This window comes from Vigna unguiculata, chromosome 6 (genome assembly GCF_004118075.2).
Source record: "Vigna unguiculata cultivar IT97K-499-35 chromosome 6, ASM411807v1, whole genome shotgun sequence".
NCBI classification, from domain to species: domain Eukaryota; kingdom Viridiplantae; phylum Streptophyta; class Magnoliopsida; order Fabales; family Fabaceae; genus Vigna; species Vigna unguiculata.
The window spans coordinates 11,230,478-11,251,234 of NC_040284.1; the positions used below are offsets into that span (position 1 = coordinate 11,230,478).

Consider the following 20,757-nt stretch of genomic DNA (forward strand, 5'->3'; position numbering starts at 1 on the left):
CCCAAATATCACTCCTCTTCTATAATGATTAAATCCCGAGAAAATTGCAAAGGGTCTATAATCTCTATTTGTACAATATGTTGTATCCAATGAAATGACATCTCCAAAACAGTGATAGTCATGTAACATTCTTGCATCAACCCAAAATATGTTTGTTATTTGTTGTTCCATATCCATTTGGTAGGCATAAAAAAATGAAGGATTATCTATTAGTTGTTGTTGGAAATATTGTAACAAGTTTCCAATTTCACCATATGCCATATCTCTTTTTCCTCTTTGAATTCAGATAGTTTTTTCCATCTTTTCGTGTATAGCAAAAATTCTCTCTACCTCCTACATATTTTACTCATCAAATCAAATGATGCCTTATGTTGAATCCCTGCATGTTTTGCCATTTCAAGTTCATATTCTTAACAATTTGTTATTTTTCGTTGAAAACTAATAGATGAACTGCTTTTGGTGGATGAAGTGGATGATTATGATCATCAATAAAATCAACTATTTTATAGCTTTCATTGACTCTTTTAACTTTCATTCTTGTTGTACATCTTGTTCTTGTTTCAAGTCGAGGGTTATTGGTCTTAAAGTCTCTTTTATCTGTTATTCGCAAACCTTCCTTACAACAAACATATATGTAAGAAATAATAGACTCATATTTTTTACTCTTGCTAGGATAGTGTTTTTTAACTTCACAACCTTTACTACCACCATAATTAACCCAAAGGACTCAAACTTGTATCCATGAATTACTCCTATAAACAAAATATGAATCAAACTGAAATCATTTATTACATCGATCATAAAATATACAAACATGAATATTTTCAAAAAAAAAATCATGAATGAGACAATAATATATGTTTATACATTTAAATGTATTGAAAGAAAAAATCAAAATAACTGTATAAAGTATAAAGAAAAAGAACATTGTTAAAAGAAATTACTTTTTAAACTTTGAAGACAAGAAATAATGGCTTCAAAACCACTATTACATTCATGAGAGGGTTTTCATAAAAGAAAGAGAGCACCAAAACACTATCGCGCCACTGTTACTTTTATTAGAGGGCTTTTTGTAACATTAATAAAAGCGATGACCAAAACACTGTCGTTTAAACACATTAAATTATTTATTAAAATTGTAATAGCGAAACCATGTCGTTATAATAAACTAGCAGAGGTATCTAGTGGGTGAAATGGTGAAGGTAAAGTTTCTCGAAATCAGAATCTAAAATAAGTTTTCTAAACATGTAATCCAGAATAGGTGGAGAAGGTGGGAAATATTTGTCTGAATTTCTATTTTCGAAAGAGTAAAATATCATTCCGAAGCATAAATTTTACATAATTGATGGGGTGTATGTTGAAATTTGATGGGTGCAGGAAGCAATTGGCAAATCTGAATCTCTATACCCCTTGCAAAGAAAAGCACAAAAAGTTAAAAGATCACATATATGGGTCTTTTCTTCTCATACTTTCTCTATTACAATCTGCACCCTCAGACTTTTTAGAATAATCATTCTACTTTCTTATAATGGTAACTTTCAAAGTATCTGTTTCATAAATCTTCTTGGACAAGTTTTTTAAAATTTTTGGAACAAAATTTTCATAATAGAATTTCTGGAATAAAACTCCTAGAACAAGATTTTTGAAATATATAAGATGTATTCAAGAATGAGCTTTCTAAAATAATATTTCTGAAATATGATTTTCAAAATCTATGCCATACAACAAGCTTTCTGAAACAAACTTTTCAAAATATACAAGATATATTATATATTGTAGAATAAAATTTTCAAAATAATTTTTCTGAAAAAAACCTTCAAAAACATATAAGACACAGTGATATCAATGTCTTGTAGTAGTGGCGATGACAACCACGTGGTACAGCGAAAGAGAGTATTCAAATTTTGTTGTTGTTACTGTGGAGATGCATATTGGCGGATCTTGATAAAAGAGTTTGAAAGAGCCAAAATAATATATTCAAATTTTATATATTTAATTATTATTAGCAATAACAAAAGTATATATAATTTAGTATTGAAATCCTTGTATGTTTTTCTTTAAAAAAATTATAGTTTTGAAATTATATTTGATATGAAACTCATTTTAAATAAGTTTTCTAACTTCATCTATTCCCCTATATATTATAATATTTGAGAACGTTTTCTTATAATAAGTTATAAAGGATTAATATGAAACATTCCACCTATCATTTAAAAGAACTAATATGAAACTTCCCCTTCTAATTCTTTGAATCTTAAGAAATGGTTCTCTAATTCAACAATTGAATTCCTAACATACTTGAAAATAGGTGAAGAGGTGGATTCCTATTGTTTTCATCTTGAAAGGTATATTCCTTTTATCACTTTAAAAAAATAAATCTATTATTTTATTTTTCATCAATATACCTATTCAAAAAAAATTAAGACTAAAAAATAGTTTATCAAAATCTAATCAAAAATTGAGAGACATAATAACTAGAAAAACAAATATGATAGTTAAGTCACATTTAAGAAATAGTTATGAAAAAACATATAATACATAACTTTTCTTTTTATATTCATAAAAAATAAATATACAAAAACTCAGAAGATTAAAAAAAAATTAAATATCAAACTAATATTTTTCTATCAAAAGAAATGAGAGAATTACTTTTTTCATCTTAAAAGAGAACATATGAGAATTGAGAGTGAGAACATGAATTTATGTCTAACTTTCTATCTCTTTTTGAAAACGAAAAACAAAAGAAAGGATGTAAAAATAATAGATGGATACGAAACTTAAAATGAGAGAAAAAAAAATCTCAATAAATTTTATTATCTTTTATTATGTTTAATTTTTATTTTATTATTTATTAATATTAAATATTATATTTTATAAAAAAAATAAAAATCAATTTAAATATATATATATATATATATATTTAAATATTTTTTAAAAAAATTAAAAATTCTTGGGAGTTGGGGGGCCATGGCCCCCTCTAAGGTCCGCCAATTTATAATGAAGGTAAGGGAAAAAAAACAAAATTTTAATTCATGGTTCACTAATATTTTGATTCGTTTTTTGTGTTTTATTTGTTTTTTGAAATGTTGTTAGTAATTTAAATTTTTTTAATATATTTTAAAACATTAAAATAAGAATGTTCATTAATTTATTTTAAAATTATGAATAACCAAAACATATTTAGCAGAGTCAAGGACTAAGCAAATTACAGTAATAAAAAAAATGTAATTATATTAATTCTAGAACATAACTCCCCATAGATTTTAGCCATACCCAGAAGGAACCAACGATAAGGATCATAGCTAAAAACACAGGTAAAGACACAATTTCACTTTTGCCTAAGTTCAATATTTTTTGCATGGATTAAAATATTACAATGGCAATTTGGTTTTACTTCTCAAGGCTTTATATGTTTCGAAAAGAACATTGTGAGTTCCATACACAAATGCACAAAATACATACATAGAATCCATGGCTTACTATCTAGGCTTTTGATGGATCACGCATAGTGCATGGTTGAAGTCGGAATGGAATATAAGTGCTTCAAACCTTAGGCCGGCTTAGTAATTTTGTGTCTCAACAAGGAAATTTTCTTTGTTTTTTTCATCAACTTAGTCATAATTTTGTCATGTGTCTGAGTACAACCAGAAAAAGTGACAATGGGTTTTCTAGTACAATGAGCTTAGATTTTGCCAAAACATAGTTTTAGCTGTGAATTCGTGACATTAAAGAGGGACATTTACTTACAATACCCGATATTAACTCGAAATGCTACTTCTCAATTTGTATGTACATTTTGTCTCCACCATGTCCCTTATAACTAACCATCCATGGATTCATCTTCAATCAAAGATCTGCTAAGTTCTGCTTCTATCTGTAACTCCTAACGGAGTTGTTGTGTTCGACGTAATTTCTCACTGGCATTGGTAGCAAGTTATGTCAATTTTGTGGCTCCTTTTGTGTTTCTATTCACTTGAACACCTTTTCACCACCTAAAGTTCAGTTGCAAAGAGATTGAGCAAACATAATTCATGGCCACAACAGCAAAGAATGTGGTGGTGATACAGGATGCATCTAAAGTACTTAATTTAAGAGTTTTTTATTGGATTACAAAGGCCTTATCACTTGAGCCTGAAGATATGGTGACCGTAGTTGCAATCCTGCATGAGGTTTATACTCCCAGTACGTATTCTTTAACAGATTTGAAGTTTTTAACAGATTACTTGTTTTCAGAAGTTCTAGTTATTCATGCCCTTAAAAAAGAATAGTTAAACTGTAATATGAAGAAAGTGAAAAAAAAAAAAATACCAGGATCTAATGTAGTGTTTTAGTAGCTCAGGATGAAGAACGTTGTAACCCTTTTGAGCAAATTTTACTGATCAATCACTTCTTTTGTTTCCTTTCCTCCAATTCCTTTTGTAGTGGGATACAGAATCACGGTGGATAAGCGGTTGGTCGGAGTAAACCAGAGAATCGTCGACAAAGTACTTGCAAAGAAGAAAGAAGAGTACCTGAACAACGAGGAACTTGCTCAGATTGCCAAACAATATGAATCAAATAAGGTAATATGAGTACTGTTTAATAAACCTCCTTTCTATCTTTGGTTTTCTGTTGAACTTTGCCTGGATAATAATGATGAAAAAGAAGCTTCATGATTTGTTGCAAGTTGATAAGTACCAATAGGAAGTATCAAAGTTGTGCCTTAGTGTGATGATATTTTTTGTGTGGTAGGTGGGAATCACACTAGCAAAGTTAATGTAAAATAGATCTTTATTTTTAACTTAGCATTAAGAAATACTTTCATTATATTCTAAGTGATAATAGCAAGAGTGTAAAATTGTTGGAAATCTAACCGAGTGTAAGAGAATGGAGGACCGTATAGAAAAAAAACTCATAATCCTATTATTTTAAGGTTTTTGGACGAAAGTGATGTCCATCCATACGTGGATTGGACTTTAGGTCAGATTTATGAAATCTCTCCTAATGAATCTTTTCTCAAAAGGAAAACCCAACTCTGGTGTTAGAGCAAGGTCACCATACGTGCTTTTACTTAAGGGGGGTTTTGGGTAGGAAAAGCCATATGTTCAAGCAGGCAGTGTAAATCATACTTGAATTTTATAGAAATTATATGACAAACTACGATTAAATTTCATATCTTTCACACTAAGTAAAATTTTCAGACTCCAATGGCCAAGGTGTGGACCATTCTGCCACTGTCTCAATTTTAATAAGGGATAGATACATGCTCAAGAATCTATTGCATAATTGCCACACTATAATTGATAGCAAATGTGAATGAAAATCAATCAATTATGTAAACTGCTCATTCAGTTATTTAACTAAGATGCAGCCCTGTATTTGTTTCGTTCGTAGCAAGAGATAATTAACAGAAAATGATATGATATGCCTGTCATGTTGCATGCTTTACTATTTTTGCAATTTATTAAATTGTGCATGGTATTTGCAGGTTGGACTAAAGATAAAGCTGTTTACAGGATCTTCACTAAAAGATGTGGCTTTAGAAGTAGCCATAGACCTACAGGCAACTTGGGTGATACTTGACAGGTCAGGCAAACTCTAACTGAAAACCAGAATTCACTACATGTTTTATTTTTTAAAGCAAGGGCATATGAACTGGAATTGCATGTAGTAACATCATAGAAAAACATGACTGCTTTAGCTTGTGACATTTTTTACTTCAAGATGGCACGTTATGCTGTATTGTTATTCCCGGGGAGGATTTCCAACACATAGATGTGTCACTTATAACATGACTAGGCAAACCAGCTATAAAATAATTTTAGCTAAAATAATATTTTGGTTCCTTTCTACATTATATGCTTCAACTTAGTCCTTTAAGTGTGATTTTTTCTTGATTAGATTATTAAAAGTGTTTATGTTAGACCAAATTGATGCTCTAGTCAGATTTTGGTTCTAAGAGTGCTGAACATCTGACAAAATTCATATGATGTAACATCTGAAAAACATTCATATGACGTGACAAACATTCATATGATTGTCACAATTTGTCACCTGTCACCAAGTTGAGCAAACTAGTTTGAGGGATGATCAATTTGGTCTAACAGATACATTCTAAGGCACCAAAGTAAAACTTCTGGGATAAAAAATGTAGATAAGAGGACAAAATCATTTTCGGAGATAATTTTTCTCAACCACCTGATCTGAAGACTATCACAACATATCTGTTAAATCCACTAACTCATGCAGCATATACAAATCTTATCTTTCTACAGAATGGAGTGTAATATTTTTCTTCTTAAATTATTCAGCTTCCTTTTACAACTTCAAGTATGCTGTTTGTAGCATACAGCAAAAATTCAAACAAATTTGATACTTCAATTGATTGCATAATCTTAGTTAGAATCTATTTTAGGAAAAAGGCAGGAGAATAGAAGTTTAAACTATTGGTCAAGTATATCTGTTGAAATCTTACTCTACTCCTGGATAATAATTTAAGATACCAGCTAAAGATCTCAAGCATGTCATGCCTAGAAGACAATTTAACTCATCAGATAATTCAGCCAGTGTTAAGACTATAGTATTGAGTAGATCTAAGAAGTTTCAAGTAGACTTGCATACAAATAGAGGAAAATCAAATCAAATAGCTATGAGCAAAATAAGAATGATAAATTGAGAAAAGATGAATTAGTTCAATGTTGTATTAGTAAATGCTTGCTTAGTGATATTTATTTGTTTTCGACTTTATGATAAAATTGAGCTTAGTGACACTGAATCCATTTTTGTGGTTCAGCAATTAGGATTCCCCAGCTTGAAATAAATGTAAAATCTGTATAACTTGAAATGAAAATTTTCAAAACGCAGGCAAATATCAAATGAAAAGATCTTTGATTTCATCAGTAATCTGAACAGAACCTCATATCAGTCTAAAAAGTATTCTTGGTTCACAGGAAAATGAAGAAAGATGAGGAGTTTTTCCTGCAGAGGCTTTCTTGTGGTATATCTATATTAAAGAGTAACGATCGGATACTTCGACTAAGAGGGCCTTTAGATGTTCCAGATGAAATACCATGTAACAGCCATGAGACATATGATGAAAGTTTACCAAGTGTTCCATATAAACATCTTTTCGACGACATTGATCCTTTCCCTAAGAGTGAGTTCTGGAATACTATTTGATTTTAGCCCACATAGTAATCATAACAACTAGGCGTTTCTATTTTCAATTTTTAATGATTTAAATGTTGAATTAGGATATTGTGGCCTTGTTTCATTGCATGTTTCAGTATAATCTCTTTGAACACCTTATTGCAACTAAGAACAATCTAATGATAGGAAAACTTGAAGATGATGAACAGAACCAGATACAAATTAGGACCTATGAGGAAGAGGGTTGCTCGAATGATAAAGCCAATATCAATGAAAATATATTTCCAGCTAGTCCGAATCACCTGAGCATGGATGGAACAGAAATAAATAGTAATCAAATGATAGATAAAATAGAAAGAGCTGAGCAAGGCCACCATCATGAACAGATGCAAAACATGTCCCTTGAGATGGTGGGGGACACAGCAATTATGATTAAAACGGATCAAGGACCTGCTCAGGAAATAGCTGATCAACCAAGCAAAGATGAAGAGAGGAGAAACAACTTCTTCCATGGTGAGAATTGGGACTGGAGCAATCCAGAAATGAGTGAGGAAATGATTGATCAACCAATAGATGATTTGCTGAGTAAGAATCATGCACAGACATTGAGCATTTTCAGTGCTGCTATATTGGATGGTGGAGAGCAAGAGAAAAGTATTTTGGAAAATTCGATGTACAATTTCTGCTCTGTCTGCAAAATTAGACGACCAAATATTGTGGGCCAAAAGGAATTTACTTATGAAGAACTCCTAGCAGCCACAGATGCATTTTCATTGAAGAACTGTCTCTCCAAAAGTGGATCTCTATTCACTTTCAGAGGCCAGCTGGAAGGAGGAATGAAACTAGTGGTTAAGAAGCATGATGTCACTAAAACTCAAGTAAGGGAGAAAGTAAAGTCACAAATTCAAACCATCCTCAAAGCTAGACATAAGAATGTGATTACGCTCTTGGGCTCATCTACAGCAGAATCTTTCCTGTTTACTGTATATGAGTATGCTTGCAATGGTTCACTTGACAAGTACCTATCAAGTAAGACATGTGCTATATGCAGAATTTGATATATAAATAAAGGACAGTAGAATTTGATACGTATGAAAAAAGACACATTAAAAATGTCATGCTAAAGGAACTTGTTAAATTATGCAGAAGAAAGCTCCAGACCATTGACCTGGAAAGAAAGGAAAAGAGTGGTAATAGGCCTTGCCAGAGGCCTCAAGTATCTACATGACAATAACATTGTTCATTGCAATATAAAACCAAGCAATATTCTTCTAACACATGACTTCAATTCACTGGTACATACCTGAAACTTGACAACCTTGTGCCATCGTATTTCTCCTATCTGTTAAATTTCAATTATATTTGTTGGACATCTTCAGTTAATGTCAATTAGTTATAATTTTTTTGCCATTAATGGAACTAACTTTTATTTTAAATGATACACATATAATTAGATTGGAGATTACAACTTTGGGAAAGAACAAGAATTGAAGTCCTACAAAAATAAAAACAAAGAGAATTATGAATACGTAGCTCCAGAATACCAGGAGAAAGGGAAATTATCATCAAAGGCAGATGTATACTCTTTTGGTGTAGTTATTTTAGAGTTGATCGCTGGGCGAAGGACTACAGATTTCACGTCAGAAGATAAAAGCCTTGTTGAATGGGTAAGACACAGCATAATTTCCACATACAGCTCGCAAATTATCAAAATACTGATCAATAGTGAGTTTTTGCTCACGAGTTCATGCATGAGGCTGAGAATATCCTAAGAAAAGGTTTAATATGTCTCAGTTTCTGTTTCTACACATTATTACGAATATGTTCTATTTTCTTCTGAAGATACTTTTGGTCTGTTTGGAAAAGCTAGTCCATGAGTACTTCCAGAAGAAAACCAAGAAGGAAGAAGAAATGAACTTCTCCCTAAGTTGACTTGTAAAAACTGTCACATAACTTCTCTAAATTCTTATCTTTTAACTTATGCATAAGGTAATTCTCCATAAACTAACTTGTTGCTTGTGACATCTATACACAGTTGATATTTTCCTTTTTCCTTTCAGGCAAAGCCTCTTCTTAAAAAGAAGAACTACTCAGAATTGGTGGATCCCATAATCAGAAATTCATACGAAGAGGATCACCTTCGTTGGATGGTCCAAGTAATAGCAGAATGTTTAGAAAAGAATCCTAAGAAAAGGTCATCAATGAATATGGTAAGTTCCAACAAATTTTCTTGTGTCAATGACACTATGCAAACTACAAAACGAAGTTCTGCATATTTATAATCCAGTATAATAAGGCAAAACGCTGAATGCTTTTATAACTCCGGCAAGAGCACCACTTCGTATAAACAAAAATATACATTACTTTGCCATTGCTTGCTGGTCTTAGTAGCAAGGAGTTTGGTTCCGCTGTAAGTATGATCTTAAAAAGCATAAAGAATGAGTATAATAAGAAGCTTACGCTTACCTCTTACAAAGGGTCTTCTAGTTCAATTTGAATGAGTCAAAGCTCATCGTGGCATACAAAATACTAGGATCATAGACAACATAAAAATGTACAGTACAATTGAAGCTTTGAGTATAAGATCTTAGAGAGCAATACGGTTAAAATCTGGACTGAAACTCCACGTCATTTAATGAGTAATGATCTAATACCATCCCAAATCATTTTTTACCCTTCAAAGTAAAAAATCATACTAAGAATACCCTATGAATAAGAAATAAATTTTCAAGATAGCTTAAAGATGTAGATACAAGAAAATTTCCAAGTTCAAAGATAAATTGCACATTAAGAATATGGAAGGATAATACTCAAGTATGCATGATAAACATGCAAATAACAATGTGCACTAACCCTTAATTGCTAACGAGGTCATTTCCGGTCTGAACCTAGAATATAGACCATGATTAGAAGGGATGAGATTAACTTTTCTGACTTACTAGAGAATAAAACCTAGTAAGAATAGGTACTCAGATTTGTAATTATTGCAAGTAGATAAAAATGTTCAATTGTCTATTTTATTATTGCCTCACGTATACCATGTCAACTTACATCGCTTCACTTGTGCAATTTCAGGTTGTTTCTGCATTACAAGGCATAGCAGAGAGTGAACTCGACCACATGACAGAAGATATTACTCCAGCTATATCAGATTCGAGAAGTGTGCCAGAAATAAATGGTTCTCAAGGTAACAAATAAATTCAGAACAAGAAAAGTATAAATACAAAGAGGAAAGCAGAAATTTGTAGAAGAGTTTGTAGGTGATTTTATAGGAAATTTCAAGAAATTGAAAGTTTAAAAAGGGCTATTTCATAAGCTGGAAGAACATAACAGCCTCCAAATAAAGAGGGGTGGGACAGGATATAGGTTATACCTTGTAAAAATAGTCCTATTCTTGGTACGTACAAAAGACGTAACAATGAAGGACCACGGGTAGGGAACAAAGCAAAATCTGAGTCGCTACATTTTTTTAAATTGGTCTACACAGTATCCCAAAACTGATAACCAAGGACTAAGTTGGTACAGTTTGATCCTCGTAGTTGTGCCAACCTTCGTTGGCATTGGTACGAAGTGTTTTATTATTACTAAATAATGCGTTAATTTATTGTAAATTTTCAAGCATGTTTCGACATATATTGCTTTCCGGGAGAGTGTAGCAAAAATCTAAGCATATTTTGATTTAATAAGACGCAAGTATGTCAAGGAATGTTTAGCTTGTATATTCTATATTCAAACCGAACCCCCTTAGATATACTTGAGGAGACACAATTTACTTTGTGGGTTAAGATAATTCTTTGTTCTTTGTTTCATTTTCTGGTGGTGACAATAGTCTTTAAAAATAAACAGATGTGGGTTCAACAAAAACTAAAGCTGATCAGAAAAATCAGAAAGTCGAGCAAATTGAGAGCATACTTGGTGGGGAGAATAATCTCTTTTACAAAGCAAACCAGGGAAACTCTGATAAACTCGGACATAACGAAGAACAGAAGCAAAGAAGGTCTCGAGGGAAGGATAGGAGCTCAGGAAAGATGATAGCGAATGACCACAGAATGGACGAGAGAGAAATTGATCAGCTGAATGAGTTTGAGGAACAGATTCCAAGCACACTCCATATGGAGGGCATCAGAACACAAAAAATTAGTGTTGATGGCATAATGGGCCACACAAAAGTTGACCAACTGAGCCAAGATCAAGAAGGAAATAGCTTTGCTAAAATGATGGAGGTAGGATTAATACCAGAGGTTGATCAGCTGGTCCATGATAAAACTCAAACACAGAGAAGCTTCCATGAGAACTTACAGGATGGACGCCAAGGTGAAACAATTTTGGAGAATTCAAAATCCTCTGCATGCTCTATTTGTAGAAGTAGACGACCAAACAATGCATGCTCAGAAGACTTTGCTTATGATGAACTTCTAGAAGCTACAGAAGGATTTTCCACTGAGAACTCTCTATCTGGAAATGAAGATGGACCTACTTTCCAAGGCCTTATAGAGGGACGGGTAAAAATTGTTGTTAAGAAATATCAAGTCAATGCCTCCCAAGAACAGAAGATAATAAAATCAGAAGCAAAGCTGCTCATCAGTGCTAGACATAAAAATGTGGTCATGCTGTTGGGTTTATGTACAAATGAAAGCCAACTGATGGTTGTGTTTGAGAAAGTATGCAACGGTTCACTTGAGCAGTACCTAACAAGTAAGGACTAAGATGGGCTTTAATTAAAGTGAAGTTTAAGCATTTTATGCTTGGAATTGCACTAGAGAATTGAATTTGTTTTTTGCCTTTTGGTGATAGAGAACTGAATTTGCTATTGACATGAAGATAAATGGGAAAAATTTTAAATATTATGCAGGGGGAAGTTTCAAGTCATTGACTTGGAAGCAAAGGCTGAAAGTAATAATGGGTACTGCCAGAGGTTTGAAGTACCTACATGGGAAAGACATAATCCACGGAAATATAAAGCCAAGTAATATTCTTCTAACACATGAGTTTGACCCACTGGTACTTACTTGAACCTTGGTGTATATGAAGCTTTTCTTTGTGTTTCTAAAGTTATAGTGCAGTATAATTATGTTATCTTCTAAGAAATTTCTATTTATGTGTATATATATATATAGATTGGAGATTTCCACTTCGGACAACAGAAAGTTGGACCAAAGAAATCCAGAAAAGATAAAAGTGTAAGAAATTCTGAATATTCAGCACCTGAGTATCTGGAAAATGGAAAACTATCTTATAAGACAGATGTATACTCCTTTGGTGTGGTTCTTTTGGAGCTGATCAGTGGCCGGAGGGCTGCGGACAAATTACCAGATGGAAAAAGCCTTGTTAACTGGGTAAGAAAATCATGTTAATAAGTTGATATATCAATATGCAAATTAGGGTCTATTTGAACATTTTTTTCTTAACAGAGTTCCAGGAGAGAAAAAAATAAGAAGATAAAAAATGAGATGAGTCTCTCCATATGTTAAAGTTAACTTATGCACACGTTAAGAAATAAAAATTTAGAGAAACTATTTGAGAGAGTTTTAACAACCTAATTTTAACTTATATATAGAAATACTCATTTCATTTTTTCTCATTATTTTTCTTCCTTAAAAGTCTTTATGGAGAAATACTACATTCCAAATTTTCCACTCATCAAAACATGATATAGATATATGATTTGTTAAAGTAGCATAAACTCTTTAATGCCATGCAAATATATTGTTGAGGTAGCTAATTCTTTTCATTCGTCATATTTCTTTGTGTGAATACAGTGCAGAGGTCACTTTATTCGCAAACTATGTTTTACATCATGTTTGTGTTCGTCAATGTTTCATTTTGAATAGGCCATTTGTTGTCACAAAACCAAAAACTCCAGGGACTAAATGTTGTTTGAGTAAAAATTTCTTACAAAACTCACTATTTGGTTTGGAGTTTAGCTGCTCCCATTCTAATTTTGTTGCTTATGTGCACCACACCAAATCCTTTCTTTGTATTTTTGTTCCCTTCCAGGCCAGGCCCCTACTGACAGGAAAGAAGTACCGCCCGTTGTTGGATGGGAAAATCAGTAACTCCTGTGAAGAAGAAAAACTTGTATGGTTGGTCCAAGTAACAGAACAATGTCTCAAAAAGAATCCCAATGATAGATATTCAATGAATGTGGTAAGTACAAGTGATGTAGAATATGTCAATTTGAACGATTGATAGTTACTAGATAAATAACAATCTATAGAGTAAAATTATATATGTCAAAGAACTGCAGGACATGTAAAGCAAATATCAGAAGATGGATTTTGTCAATGTGAAGAAAACTAGTCATCCTAATGGCTTAATCTTTCAGATGAGGTCTCTAAATAAATTTATATCCTAATGATCATAAAGGCTGTTTGAACTTGAACCATGCATAAAGCACAAGTACAACTTAGACATGAAAGTTTTGACACTACACGGATTGCCAACTCTTAGAAGTTTAGGCTTAACTTTGGAATGATTTTATTTGTTTGACACTAATCATGACATGCTTTCTCTCAATGAAAGCACATGGAGCTTGAAAGATTGTAAACTATTGTATACTGATGTTTTAATTATATAACGTATGGTAGCTGGATTTAACTATATATCTAAGAGGCTAAACTGAAATGCTAGAACCCAAAAGTGATTTTATAGCAGTTCAACAAGGAAACATTGAAGTTCAACATATGGACAAAGCCAAGATAAAAGAATTCCACAAATAATGTATGGGAGAAGTTGTTTCACAGCAACATACAATTTTATGTCTTTTATGGTTTCACGTGAAAAGTTCATTCAATCCTTGAATATGAAGCTCTTTGATACACCAGAGCTATAGGAAACCATACCCAGAATTTCTAGGATAATGATGGCCTTAAAATTTAAAACCAAGATAACAATGTGAAAAGGTATCTACTTTTTATTTATTTACATTAAAGAACATGTATACAGTTCACATTTTAATTAAGGAAAACAAAGAATAATTGTAAAATAAACCAGTCATGACATGTTCACAATGCAATTAAATACAGGAAAGGAAGAATAGTGTTATGAACAATTTTATACAATACGTTGTCAACAGCTTATCATTTGAAACTTACACATTCTTTGGGCTATTTCAGGTTCTATCTTCCTTACAAGGAATAGAAGAATCAATTGAGTGTTGTGAAATTCAAGATTCTTCTCTAGAAAATTCATATTCAAATGATCTCCCCACGAGTAGTACACAAGGTAATGTAGGAAAACTACAAGAGTGCTAAGATATATAGTAGACAAAGTAGAAAGCAAGACATATGGGTAAAAGTAATAAATAGACAATTGATTGATTTTACATGATTAAGCATTTAAGAGAATACTAGTTAGGTTTCAGCTATCTTTGTTTCTTTAACTTTTTAAGTCAAGGAGTCTCAATAGATCTAACAATAACCGAATGATAGGTCATATGAAGGCTGATCAAGTGAAGAAACAGGAACAAGAATTGATCGACAGAAACCAATACAAGGAAGAAAGCAGTAAAAGATTGACAGTTAAAACCAATCACAAGAATGATCATAGAAATGAAGATCGGATGATACAGGGTGAAGAAGATGTGCAGAGGAGTCCCCATGAGGAGATGTTCGGGGTAAGACCTATCAGCAATGACATGATTGATCAGATAAACCCTGTCCAACAATTCCAGGAAAAACTGCACATTAAGGGAAGCTTTGAGATAGAAGAAATGGGTAAAGAAGTAGATAAGAAACTAATGGTGAGCAAGGATAAAACACAAATACAGGGAAGCTGTGATGATAGTTTATTGAATGGGAGTGAAGGCCAAATCATTTTGGGAAATTCAAAGTCTTCTGATTGCTCAATCTGCAAAAGTAGTCGACCAAACAGTGGATTGCAAAGGAAATATACTTATGAAGAGCTTCAAGCTTCTACAGAAGGATTCTCAGTTAAGTACTCTCTATGTGAAGGTGAATATGGACCTGCTTTCAGAGGCCAGCTAGAGAATAACCAGGAAATAGTGATTAAGCAACATGCATTCACAAACTTACAGGAGCAGAAGGTGTTCATGTCAGAATTCCAATTGCTTATAAATGCCAGACATGAAAACGTGATCATGCTGTTGGGTTCATGCATACGATTAAGTCAATTGCTGATTGTGTATGAGAAGGCATGCAACGGTTCTCTTGACCTGTACTTATCAAGTAAGGATAAAAATGTGAATGTTAAATTTCAATGAGGTTTGGGTATTATGTGCACAAACTTTGTTAAAGTATGTTCATACCAGAGGAACGTTCTGAATCATGCAGGAGAAAGTGGTAGAACACTGACTTGGGGAGAAAGGGTGAAAGTTGCAATAGGTGTTGCCAGAGGTCTAAACTATCTACATGAGAATAATATAGCACATGGAGGAATAAAACCAAGTAACATTCTTCTAAATCATGAGTTGAAACCACTGGTACTTACTTCTAACCTTAATGCTGTGGAGCAACATATATATATATATATATATATATATATATATATATATATATATATATATATATATATATATATATATATATATATATATATATATATTTATAGGCCAAGTTTCAATCTGTGTAAGCTAACCTGCTATCTTAACAAACTAACCATTTGCTGAATTAGGTAGGAGACTTTGTGTTTGGAAAAGAAAGATGTGAATTAAAAAATCTCAAAAGACTTAAAAGAATGAGGAATTGTGGACGCACTGCACCAGAGTGTTATGAGAGTGGAATACTATCGACTAAGGCAGATGTATACTCTTTTGGTATAGTTCTTGTGGAGTTGATCACTGGCCGTATGATTACAGAAAAAATATCAGGAGAGAGATGTCCCACTGAATGTGTAAGAGCCACATGATTTGATTTCTATAAACTATATGGTACTTCAATTGATGATTATTTGAGAGCAACAAATATGTTTCACATTTCTTTATTATCGTCCAACCATATATGAGAAAAAATTGTGTTATTGTTCTTATCGTCCACATTTCATCTATGAACATTCTGAGAATTCTGCAATATCCATTCATTATGTGCTTCAGTTTACAGAGCTAAAGTCATTTTTAAAACACATATATATCCCATAGCAGTGAGCCTTTATACGTGTAGTAACTTAAACATATTTACATTCATCACATTTTTTACCAATAGCAAATTCAGGTGTTGAAACTTGATCGTAGATTTGTTGGAGGAGCATGTCTAACTTTGTTTTCTGAATCTTGTGCTCCTCGTAGTCATTTCTTGATTTAGGAGTTTTCTTATAACCTTTGGAATCTTACTACTGAGCTGTGCATTGTTAGGCTTCAACAATTTCCATTAAATTGAAGCCACAAGTCCTAATGATAAGAAACTGAGCATTTTATCTTCCATATTTTTTCCATTTATATAACTAGACTGTCATATTGTACTGATTTCATTCCTTATGCGCATTGCACAAAATTCTCAGATAAGGTCACTTCTTGAAGAACAAAAGTTTCTACTGTTGGTAGATCCCAAAGTCAGCAGCTCCTATGATGAGCAACAACTAGTTGCATTGGTCCACGTGATAGAAAACTGTCTGAGAAAGAATCCAAACGAAAGGTTCACAATGGATATGGTAAGATTTACAGAGGAAATATTCTAGTTGAAGAGTTAAATTTGAAAGTTGTACAAATTATTTTACGCTCGAGTGTCAGAAACATATACTTTCTAATACCCTTCTATAAGAATCTTTTTTTATGGGTTAAAATTTGTAGAAAACTATAAAATCAGGGTACAGAGTCACCAAATAAGATGAAGATAAGGGTTTGATTTTGTCATATCCAAAAAATTTCAACTTAAAAGCGATAGTGTGTTCAAAAGCATGTGTTTTTAACATCTCTCTTAATTCAATGAGATTGGTGATAGGTTAATAAATCACCAAAACGAAAAAAAATGACTTTGTCTGTGTTAAATTTGATGGAAGGCAGATCAGTTGTTGATAGTAGATCAACCTTCAGAGCAAGTTATGGTAGTGTTCCAGGTCAATGAAAAACTCAATATTTGTCTTCATATTCAGCTGAAAAAAGTTGCTTCTAAAATTAAAACTTTAAGTCTAACTCTATCTTACAAAACTAACTTGGATTATGAGGTTTTAATCCAGTTATATATTGTGAATTGACTTTATCTCTAGTTAACGAGGAACTTCCAACATAAACTATGAGAAGTATGTGAAGTCAGAAATAACCTTTCGCTCTGACAAGAATGTATACGATTAAGTCGATTTGTGATTGAACATGAGTTATCTAAGCTTGATGTTTTACATCGGTTAATACTCACTTCTATATTTTTTCTTTTTCATAACATTGCTTATTTTCCCTCTTTTCCTTATTACTTAGGTGTGAGAGAATCATTTTGTTAATAATATGTTGATTATACTTTATTTGATTGATATAATAAATTGCAGGTTGTCTCTGCATTGCCATCTATAGTAGATTGCAGTGACACATATGTAAAGGAAGACTTTGCACCAGAAAACTCTCATGTTTCAGAAGTAACAAACTCAAGAGTGAAGGAGGAACCACCAAATGAAGAAGATTTAGGCATGGAGAATAGTGAAGAAAAAGGGGACAACGTAACTTATAATGGAGGCAATGAAACAGAAATACGTCAAGAGTGTGACAGCAACCCAATTGGTTGTGAAAATAGTAAGGAAACAGAAGAAAAAGAAAGCTTAAGCATCAAGATATGTTGGGAAGGTTGTTCATCCTATGGTGGAGCTAGAGAATTTTATCTCGAAGGGATCAAAGAGTACACAGCATGTGAAGAACTTTTCGGCTTTGTGATTTAATTTGAGTTTTTCTTTCAACATTGTATGCATCATTTGCACATTTCTTTTGTAACAATATATGGAATAACAAACAAAAACATTGATATAATTATACACCAACTTTTTTCTAAGAAAAGGTAGCATGACATAGAACTTGTTAAGTCAAGGATTTATTTCTTTGCATAAAACTTCGATTATGCAGGGAAACTGTTATACATTAAACTCTACTGGGATTATTGTACTACAGTTACCATCATTATCTGGTTCCCTCGTTTGAAAAAAAAAACTGTAAATAAGGTTTCAAAACATGCAATTTCATTTAAATGTTACATGTCAATCTCAAACATTTAGACATAACTCTTCAGAAGTAAGGTTCATTATGGATTGGATATTTCAAAAATCCAATTTAGATCCAATAAAACAGATAGGATTTATAATCTACATTTATTTTAACTAGATCAACTAGATTTGGTTTTTTTTTAATCCAATTTAAATTGGATTCAATTTAAATCAGATCCGCTTTCTTAATTAGACTAAATTCAATGAAATTGTTTGGACCGACTTGCCTCCAACTAGTTTCAAGCCGAGTTAGTTCGATTTGTTTTGGACCAATTCGACTCATCCCGAACTTAGTCTAACTTAGGTTCATCTAGACTCAAGTCAAATCGGCTCAACTATGATTTGTGCCGACTCATGTTGACTTAAATTTGGATTATCTTACTTCAATGGGTCAAAGCTTACTTGGATCAACTTGAGTCCTAGACTGACTCAACTCAACCTAGATCTCAGGTCAACTTAGGTTGACTTAAGTCGACCTTTAAAATGAAACGACTCAATTTGACTCTTGCATCCAAACCTACTTGATAAGTTATTTGGAAACGTGTGTTATTTAGATGTAGGTGTGAATGATTAGATTAGAAAGGAGAAGGATAGTGGAGAAGAGAGGGGAGAACGGGAAGAAGGTGGTGGAAGGTGGATGGTGGATGGTGGAGAAGAGAAGGAGGAAAAGGGAAAAGAGTGGTAGAAGGTGGCGGATGGTAAAGGAAGGTGGAGGAAGAAGAAAAAATAAAAATAAATGGGACCAGAATGTAAACTATTCCTCTAAAAAATGATAGAGTGAATGTCTCTAACATTAGGCCTATCATCTTTTGCTAGAACAATTAGAAAAGCAATTTGATCAATTTTTGAATCTTAATCAACTGGAGTGTTATGAATCCCATGCATGGGTACCTGTGTCTCGTAAATGGTTGGAGTAGGATATTCGATTTTCACCCTCTCCGCATATACTTTTGCTTTTAGAACAACTCTTTAACACAGTCTCATTTCAGTGTTAGCTGAGCTATTAGGTAATAATGTTAAGACAACAATAAAAAAAATTAAAAATATTTTCAAGATAAGAAATAAATTTAGAAAGGTAAAAAACAGAAACTATATCAATAAACCAACACTATAAACTAATAATTTTCGTTAAACTTTGATGATAAAAAAATAACATTTTTAATTAGTAGAAAATTTTCAAACTTGTTTAAAATATATATCCTAACTTTTCAATACCTTTTCGATTTGTATATGAAACATTATATTTTAATATAAATAATAAAAAGACAAATTTATCTAATTATTTCAAGGACATTAAATTGGACACAATTTTTAAAAATATTTTCTCCTGACCACATGCGTTATTATTCATTATTATAATTTTACATTTCATTTTCGGATCTAGTAGAAGGAGCTATGTTTTTTTCATAAATGATAAATTATAGATTGAACTCTCATTGAAATAGACATTCACGTAATAAAGAATATAACTAAATAAATTTTATTAACATTGTTATATATTCACAAAGGTAAATACAAATTTCTTAGAATAATTACATAGTATAAGATTATTTTAGTTTAAACAGTGATAATAAGTTTGTGTCTAAGTATATGTAATTGATTAAACATATAGTAATCGTAAATAAGGTTGGTTCTTGTAATAGTTATATGTAATCTCTAAAAGAAATAATTATATATGCCAATGCAATTTGTATATGTATATATATCCCTCATATTCTTGTGGTAGACATTTATTATTCTCTCTCTTCATATAACACATTTGAGAATAGTGAAATTTTAAGCCTGTATACCACGAAATAAATATTTCATAATCAGAGGACTCGATAGAAAAAACAAAAATCTAAATTATTGTAGCAGAATTTGACTTTCAACATTTGATGGGGTGGAGTGATACTTTTTCTTTTTGTTTTTCAAGAGAAACGTATACTGTTTAAGTGAAATAAATAAATAAATAAATAACTATATTTAAATAGATTGGTCAATGCTCATTCACACCAATTTGACCTTGCAAAATCCTCGTGAAAACCAATGGCAAGTTACTTTGCAAATAAAATAAAATTATTATCAACATTGATTTTGCTGTGTTGACCAATAGCACAAGAATTAGAATCTCCTAAGAGATAAAATAAAGTTTGACCATAATATATATAGATATAGATATATATAATACACACACGGGAAATAATCAAATTATTTCGTTATAATTTTTACCACATGTTATATCATTCAATATATTACGATTAAACTATAGTTATCCTAAAAGTTTCTTGTTACATGAAAAACTAAATGATAAATTAATTGATAAAGAACAAATTAGTTTCTAGTTGATAAACCAAATGATAATTTGATCATCTCTTAACTTAATTGATAAATTATTTTATTGAATTAGAAGTAAGTATTGAATTTGATAAATTTAAAGGAATATAATTATATCATTTTTATTATATAAGTAAAATATATGTTTTTTTTTAAATATTATTATGTAATTATAATTTT

The 20,757-nt window shown here is 31.9% G+C and overlaps 1 protein-coding gene and 1 long non-coding RNA gene across 3 annotated transcripts; one reads left to right on the forward strand and one right to left on the reverse strand.

The window, feature by feature from the left end:
• Positions 1-3,664: 3,664 nt before the first annotated feature.
• LOC114189041 lies at positions 3,665-4,746 on the reverse strand. 2 transcript variants are annotated; one of them, XR_003605547.1, is made up of 3 exons: positions 4,588-4,742; positions 4,309-4,511; positions 3,665-3,992 (listed from the first exon to the last, which is right to left on the reverse strand). It is a non-coding gene; the product is annotated as an uncharacterized LOC114189041 (long non-coding RNA). The 2 variants fall into 2 exon arrangements; XR_003605546.1 differs by having other exon boundaries at positions 4,309-4,746.
• Positions 4,747-5,186: 440 nt separating this feature from the next.
• On the forward strand, positions 5,187-18,006 carry LOC114188408. The gene is made up of 18 exons (XM_028076996.1): positions 5,187-5,195; positions 5,468-5,565; positions 6,930-7,089; positions 7,233-8,146; positions 8,275-8,344; positions 8,583-8,795; positions 9,189-9,338; positions 10,204-10,315; positions 10,975-11,823; positions 11,981-12,129; positions 12,246-12,464; positions 13,126-13,275; positions 14,244-14,352; positions 14,559-15,314; positions 15,420-15,568; positions 15,760-15,978; positions 16,582-16,731; positions 17,560-18,006. The coding sequence occupies exons 1-18, from the start codon at positions 5,187-5,189 to the stop codon at positions 17,941-17,943; spliced, it is 4,860 nt and encodes a 1,619-aa protein (XP_027932797.1). The 3' UTR covers positions 17,944-18,006.
• Positions 18,007-20,757: the final 2,751 nt, after the last annotated feature.

What these genes read in the sequence shown, in the direction of transcription:
- LOC114188408 (XM_028076996.1), top strand. An exon ending in TGCAATGGTTCACTTGACAA is followed by an intron (nt 8,147 to 8,274) that starts GTACCTATCAAG and finishes TAAATTATGCAG; the next exon opens with AAGAAAGCTCCAGACCATTG. An exon ending in ATAAAAGCCTTGTTGAATGG is followed by an intron (nt 8,796 to 9,188) that starts GTAAGACACAGC and finishes TTTTCCTTTCAG; the next exon opens with GCAAAGCCTCTTCTTAAAAA.